We start from the raw sequence: 7,827 nt of genomic DNA, 5'->3' as shown, positions 1-7,827 counted from the left end.
TCTCTCTCTCTCTCTCTCTCTCTCTCTCTCTCTCTCTCTCTCTCTCTCTCACCCTCTCACCACAGAAACACACTTTTCCCACTGACCTTCTAAGTTGTCTTTGGCATTCGTGGGTTGAGAGGTCTGGAAACCGCCACAGCTGCCTGCGATTCAGTCCTCTGAGGCCTGCGCGGCCACACCAAACTAAGCTCCTCTCCCTACCTGGCGCAATATATGTTTGTGATCAACCATCCAGGTTGTCTTGGTCTGGAAATTTGTTTCACTCTGTCTTTTTGTGGGTTCTGCTGCTTTAGAATTTGTTTAGAGCCATTTTTTTACGGGTATTTGGAGGGGTTTGGGGGAGAGCTCAAGCGAGTCACTGCTTTCACTCCACCATCTTGGTTCCGCCCCCTGAATAGCTCAATAAAGGATTTTAAAAGTCAGTTTACAGATTAGGAAAAATTGATGCAATAATGTTAAAAGAATCAAATGTATTCTATGCAAGTCAGAATGACTGACCTAGAAGACAGGAGTGCAGATGTAACTTAAGAAACATAAGTCTACCAGGAAAACCAGGATACCATAATGTAAAAAATGATACATGGAAACCGCCCAGAACTGGTAAATTCAGAATACAGACAACAAAGCATCATTTGGGAGAATCTACAGAATGCCACCAGAAAGAAACACCCAAATTCATGCTTCAAACTCCAAGCTACGTAGTTGTTAAATTGAGTGATTTCAATCATGACAAATTTTGCAAGAGATCAGTAGAACGACTTTCAGACATCAAGAATGGGAAATTCAAATAATCCAGATTTATTCTTTAGCTCTGACAGTTTGCATAGGGGAATGGAATGGTGTATTCCTGAAAAGCCAGGGAACTCCAGCTGCATCCTAAAATGATATGCCCTGCAGATCTTAGCCTAATCATCGACTTTTTCAAAAGAGAAGCGTCTTTCAACAAAAAAGAGGCCTCTGAAATAAAAAAGTACAGATATGAGGAGAAAATCTGTAAAACTGTGTTTTGCTCCATTGAATCAAATGCTTTTTTCTCATCAACAAACAGAAATCTTGTAGTCTTGTACTTTTGTTCCTCTTTAAAAAAAAATAAGTCAGTTATAGTGTATTTCTTTATGCGGGAATGTTATACATTGCAGAATGAATTGCACAAATACAGTCCCTTAAGACCAAGTTTTAAGACAGCCATTCATGAAGTGTGGTCCACAAGCCTCTGGGAATCCCCAGAACCTTTTCAGGAGTTCAAGACCATGTTTATAATAATGCTAAGATGTTAGTTGCCCATTAAAACACTCTTCCCTTTTCCACTACATATCTGTATGAGGCTAGTTTTTCTTCATAGTATATACTTCAACCAAAATAATATTGAACACAGAAGCAGATATGAGAATACAACTGTCTTCTATTAAGCCAGACATTAAAGAGACTTGCTTAAATATGAATTTTTGTTTTTGTTTTAGAAAAGTTACTTTTCATAAAAACCTGTCATTTATATTAACATGTATTGGGTTTATTATTATTTTATAATGAATTAATAAAAATGATCGATTTTAATTTCTGATATGGTGGCATAGTAAGTGGAATACATGTAAACAAAAATTCTTTGGTATCTCCAGCAATTTTTAACTTTGATTTTTTTCATAGCCATTTTGATAGTTTATTTTTCCAACAATATTTGCAGATCAATGAATTTGTTACTTTTCCTCCTTCCTAAGTATGTACAGGTACACAGTCTGTTATCCAGTGCCTGCCTGTTTTTCAGACAGATTTTGATTTACAAAAGCTATACCTTGAAAAAATCTAGGAGGCAGGAGCAGCTAGGTGGTGCAGTGGATAAGCTCCAGCTTATCTGGTCCAGGAGGACCAGAGTTCAAATTTGACCTCAGACACATGACACTTACTAGCTGTGTGATCTTGGACAAGTCACTTGACCCAGATTACCTCATCAAAAAGGCAAAAAAAAAAATCCAGAAGGCATAAAGTATTATAGCACATTGATTTTATTGGTTAAACAAATTTATTTGAAATAAAAATGTGTCCTTGGTGTATTTAGGTGTACCAACAGTACCATTATTGCCACCAAAAGTTAACCAGTCCATCAGTTCAGTGCCACCAGTTAACCCAGCAGCTACATTACCAGGTAATTTTAAAAGCACAATATATTTTGGGGAGCAACATTTTTGTTATAGAATAGTAGTAACTGATATTTTATAACAATGCAGGGTATTTTTTCTTTTCATGTCTTTTTATCTCACTTTATCCTCAAGTCTTGTGGTAGAAACAGAACAGTTATTAACCCTGTTTTACAGTTGATATTAACAGGTGCAAAAAGGTTAGAGCACATGGCTGGTTAGCAAATTAAGGATTGGAACCTGGGTTTCTTGATCCCTGACCTCATGTTCTTTCCATTAAGCCACTCAATGTGAATCAATAAAGAAAAGGATAAAGAACATTTACTACAGTAAGAATGGTAATTCTTTTTTTTTTTTCACATGAATTTAAGCAGATTTTTACCAAAAAGCAAAACAAAAACAAAACCCTAATGAGCATGAAACTTAATTATGGCACTCCAAATTATCCATTAATTTGGATAATTTGGAGTGGATATCCATTCTAAAATCATTATGCATTTATATTTATTCACATAGTGGTAATCCATGGATACAGATTAGTTCTGTTACAGATGTATGATAATCCTTGTTAACAGATTTCAGTTCTCAGTGTTCTGATCCTTTAAAATGTCATATAATGTCACCACCTACCAAGAGTCCACATTCCTGTTATTTTTGTCATGCTAATCTGCTGTAATTTGCTTAAGCACTTTCCCACCCCTATTTTTGGACGTTTGAGTTCTTCCAAATTTCTCATTATAACAGGGCCCAGTCACATGCCCTCCTGGTGATGAGCCTCTCTGTACATAGCTAGGCTAATTAGTCCTCAGGAAATAGAAATACCTATCACAGGGATCTTACTTAGTGCACCAGTACGCTAGAGTCTGTCAGAGCTTTTTACTTTGTTTTGACAGCAACTTTCAGGAGCCCGGGGTCACTAATTGTGACTTCAGAGAACTGACAGGGAAATAATGCTTTTCCCCATCTAGTCAAGATAGTTAGGAGAATATAAATGTAGGGAGGCGTCCATGGTCAGACATGGCCACTGTGGGTTAGATTTTGTTTGTGGATTTGGTTTTGTTTTTTGTTTAACGAGGGAGGGTTCTCCTTTTGGATGGGGGCAGAATCATTGGGAATTAGCAATGATGTTTTTTTAAAGGCATCCATACAACTTTTAAAAATCTAGAATCACTCCTGCACCACAATGAGACATCACTGTTATGCTCTTCTGTGGAGAACTTGTAATAAACTCCTGATAACTTTTATTGTGATGTGTAGCTTGTTGCAGGTAAAATGACTTGCTTTATTTTGGGGGGTTCTTCCTTCAGGTCTGGTGCCTTTGCCGGCAGGATTGCCCAACCTAGCAAATCTCTCCAATCTCAACCTACCTGCACCACAGTTAATTCCAGGAGCTGGATTACCAGAAGTTATGAATCCTGGTATGTACTGAATCTGTATTGAATAATTTTAGAAACACCTTTCCCCCCAAAATCTCTTGAGCCAAGAAATAGTCAAGGTCCTCCATCTTAGTTTTTCCTTGAAAGCAAATCATTTCAAACTATTTCAGCTGTGTTAGAACAGGCTATCAAATTAAACTATTCAGCAGTTTTCCTCAGACCTGCAAACCTCAAGGGGCTTCTCTTCCCATCCTTCCCCAATCCCAACCATGGGAGAGAAAGAGTATAGGAAAAATACCTTCCCTTGATCTGCAAGCAAATGTATCCTATCTTTTTTCTTAATGCTTCTTCTACCTCAGGCACTGCTACTAAGTGGCTATTTTAGGCACAAGAAATGGGGGTATGATGTTTATGCCAGTAAATTACAATAAGAGGTTCCTGGCTAGCCTAGTGGAAGTTAATTAACTACCTACAGAAACTTTTTCTGCCAGCAAATGAATAATGGTTTCTTTTTAAAGTATAGTCTAGATTCCAGCACTTAAGCTTACTTTAGATGTGGATAATTGAGAGTAGCAGATATGTAACACGTGATTTACTTTCCTGTGCTTTTTAATCACAAAATATGCCTTTCTTTTTAACTTAACATAAATATCCTTAAATTTAATTTCTGCTTATGGGATGATTCAGAAGAATTTACGTGATATTAAGTAAAATCCTTTTGTGCTTTTTACAGGTCAGTAACTTAAGTGGTAAATTTGAGAGTAAGTCAGTTTTCTCTTATGGATGGTGTGGATTTCAGTCCTGCTAGCCAATAGTTTATCTCCTGGTAAATAAAAACCATTTTTCATTTGTCAGGGGTTCTGAAATAAAATAAAATGTTTATGCAGTTGAATGGTTTATTGTCATAAATTTACTTGTTAAATTCTGTTTACAGATTACTTCTATTATACCTACAGCCTAAGTTATTACCGTTTAAAAGTTTGTAAGAATTTAGTAACTGATCTGGGTCTCAGTTTCCTTATCTTTAGAATGGAGAAAAGGAAGTAGGTAGATTAAGGTCTTTTCCAGCTCCAAGGCCTATGTTCCTATGATGCTTCTGTTTATTTGGAATGAAAATTCTGATAGAATTACAGTTCTTTGCTTCAGGATGTAAATATTGAAAATGTTCACCATCATCAGCATCGTTGCATTTTTGAGAACCATCTATAACCCATTCAGATGGGGCACATTTCTATACTTCTTCATCCTACTTATTGTCTGTCTCAAGGAGTAACCAAATTACCTGAGTTTCAAACTGATCATGTGATTTTGGTTATGTGTTGGTAAAACTTTAAAAAATTATGACTACCATTTTTGTACTTCAGTTGTAATGACTTTAACTTTTATAATAACAATTGTAATAACTTTAAAATCTAGTTATGTTGCTTAAATGTTTCTGACATTTTGAATTTTTCACCATATTCTAATTAGTGTTGTTATGTGACATACCAGTGCCAGGTAGTATCCTCCGCACAGAACCCCTGACATATGGAAAATGGCTCCCATAGACTGGGAGGTAAATTCTTGGCTTGAGGGGGGAATGAAATTCATACCAGCCACAAGAGAAAATGGAACTTTTCATTGCCAAGATGATAAAGAGACAGATTCTCCCTCTCAGATCTGCCACCGGGGTTTAAAAACAACCTAAGACTTCACTGAGCATCAGGTAGGAAAGACCACCCATCCCAAGGCCAGCCTGGCTAAGGTCATAGGGTCAGACCACCACATAATTAGGAGAATTTTTTGGCCACAGCAGCTCACAAAGACCATCTGCCATGGGGTAGAGGGTTTGTGATCTTTGTTGATGGAAGCTGAACCCACCTCTGTGATGTCATGGGTCTTTGAAATATTGAAATATTTACTACTGGGCCATAATACTGGCAGCTTCTGTGGTCTCGGACTCTGGAGTGACCTCTTCCATAAGTGAATGTAACCTACCTCTCAGCCTCAATTGAGTGTTAACTTAAATGCCTATGTTTGATTACTGTGTTTGAATAACTGGCTAAGGTTTGAGTTTTTTGTTTCCTTCTTCCTGTCCTATTGGCGAGGCACACATGAGGAAGAGTCCTGGGCTTATTGGAGGAATAAGTTCCTAGGCATCATCATCATCATCATCCATGGTATTTAGCTAAAGATAGACAAGGGCTGTGGATTATGTTGGCCCTGTTTCCTTAATGACCTGCAAATTTTCTTGTTTTGTGATGGTGGGAAATTCAAAATAATTCTACTTTGTAATTGATTCTGTATTGTGTTGATTTCATATTATAATTGATTCTGTATGTACCCAAGTCCCCATTCTATGTCCTTGACTTGCTCAGGAACTTAGCTTTCCCTCTTAGTTTAAAGTTGTAATTAAAAGAACAGTTGTTATCTCTCATAGCATTAGCCCTTAGGATACTTCCTTAGGATACTTTGGACATCTTTGTGTTATCTTTAAGTTAACTTGGTACCACCCCCAAAAGATATATCTCTGTCCTTGCCTATGTCGTATGTAATCAGGAGAAGTTTTTAATCGGTGCCAAGGGGACAGACAGCAAGTCTTGTAGTTCTGAACCCCTAGCAAAGATGACAAGACGAAGATGGGTCTCATAATCGGAGGGGAGGTGATGAGCTGCACGTGAATGCCAGACCGCCTTTCTTCATACAGCCAGTCTTAATGTTCTTGCCACTACCCTACAAACTATCAGTTTTTCTCCATGTCTACCGGTACTCCTTGTTTGTTGTGTGTCAGTAAACAGGGTCCCCTCCTTTTCACTGGGGTCACTGGCTTTACTGAGGTTGCCAGTTTGACCCACTTTGTTAACAGTTATACATGTTACTGTTAATAAACTGGTCTTTCTTGGAGTCTTGTACCTCAGTCTATCGTTATTAAATTTATTTGAGACTTGCCATAAGCCCTCTGTGGATTAGTTTTTATTTTTTTCCTTCCAGGTTTGCCACCTTTTCCTTCCTTGCCTCCCTTAAACCTGTCTGGAATCACACCGCTGTCCATGCCATCAGAATTTCTTCCCTCGTTCCCTTTGGTCCCGGAGGTTTCTTCGACAACGCCTGAGCTGCTGTCCTCCCTTCCTCCAGTAGGGAGCCTACCTTCTGATCCAGCCTCCACTACAAGAGCAGAACAAACCTCTCTGCTTCCCTCAGATGCTCCTCCCCCCACTTCAAAGGCTGCAACTACTGTTGAAGACACAGCAAATGAACCCATCCCAACCAGCGAAAAGCCAGTTTCTACCGTAACAGATACAAGTGCTTCAGCGTCACCTTAACTTAAAACCATTCCTTGGGATTGGCTTGGTATATTTATTTAGCCACAGGAGCGTGTTTGGAAATGCAAACTATCATTAATTTCATACTAGTTTGTACTGTATCTGTAGGAATCCTGTAAATAATTCTAAGGGTAAAGATAAACAGGAAGATATAGGCTTTCTATACTGCAAAGTTGGGGTGGGGGGATAAGGGACACCAGAAAGTGCTTGTATTTTAAGGGTAACACAGGCTCCCACTGCCACCCTTGGAGAGGCTAGGACTGTAGCCTGCTGGGCCTTCTGCCAGCTCCTTCTGTAAGAAAATGGAACCTTTTATGCATAACCTTTACCTGCAATGTTTCTTGTACTTTGTAAACAGTTTGCAGGAATGCAAACCATCTCACACATGGGGGAAAAAAAAGAGGTTCTACTTTTGATTTTTGTGAGTCACATCTATTTTAACATTTGCAAAAGATCTTCCAACTAAAGATGTTTGTTAAAAGTTACAGAATGTGCACTGTTAATTGAGCATATTTTTATTCAGCCTATACACAGATCTTTGTTTTGAGCTCGTAAAATTACTCCACATTTTGTAACTGCAGCTGTGTTGCTTGATGAGTCCGCTGTAAAATGGCATTTGAAAGGAGATGTTGCATAGTTTTAAACCAGAAGGTGGCACTTTGTGGCTACTTGTAAAATAATAGCTATACTGGGAAAACAGATACAGCAGCAATAAATCACTGTAATTTTACTTTTCTTCCTGTGTGTTACATTCCAATATCAGTCATTGCTGTGTGTGTCTTTGAAGGTCTCACATCTTATTGAGATTTTTGCCTATTCTTTGGGGTTTTCAGGGTGGCCAGGGGTTGTAGCCAGGGGATGAATTCTTGAAAAATGTAAACTCTGTTTAATAGGCATTGATAAAAGACAGTTCTTGTGCTGAAGAAGCAAATCCCCATCTCTCTTGCTGCATGGTATGCTGTGCTAAGTGACTTGGATATATCTCAAAACAGGGCCTTTTCAGCCAAAAAGCTTAGA

General features: G+C 38.3%; 1 protein-coding gene across 2 annotated transcripts in view; it reads left to right on the top strand.

Annotated features, from left to right (window-relative positions):
• Positions 1–7,545, top strand: part of GORASP2 (golgi reassembly stacking protein 2) — a 47,507-nt gene extending 39,962 nt beyond the window's left edge. The window contains exons 8-11 of one of the 2 annotated variants that reach the window (XM_027866066.1): positions 2,054–2,140; positions 2,414–2,470; positions 3,440–3,550; positions 6,479–7,545. In XM_027866066.1, the coding sequence (XP_027721867.1) occupies positions 2,054–2,140; positions 2,414–2,470; positions 3,440–3,550; positions 6,479–6,810 (587 nt within the window). In that variant the 3' untranslated portion in view covers positions 6,811–7,545. The remainder of the gene's footprint in view (positions 1–2,053; positions 2,141–2,413; positions 2,471–3,439; positions 3,551–6,478) is intronic. The other variant, XM_027866067.1, reaches the window with a different exon arrangement.
• The last annotated feature ends 282 nt before the right edge of the window (positions 7,546–7,827 follow it).

The sequence above is a fragment of the Vombatus ursinus genome, unplaced genomic scaffold (assembly GCF_900497805.2).
Source record: "Vombatus ursinus unplaced genomic scaffold, bare-nosed wombat genome assembly UNPS02014779.1, whole genome shotgun sequence".
Taxonomy (NCBI): Eukaryota; Metazoa; Chordata; class Mammalia; order Diprotodontia; family Vombatidae; genus Vombatus; species Vombatus ursinus.
Note: the sequence above shows the minus strand (reverse complement) of the source record. Positions and strands in the feature narration are given on the sequence as shown.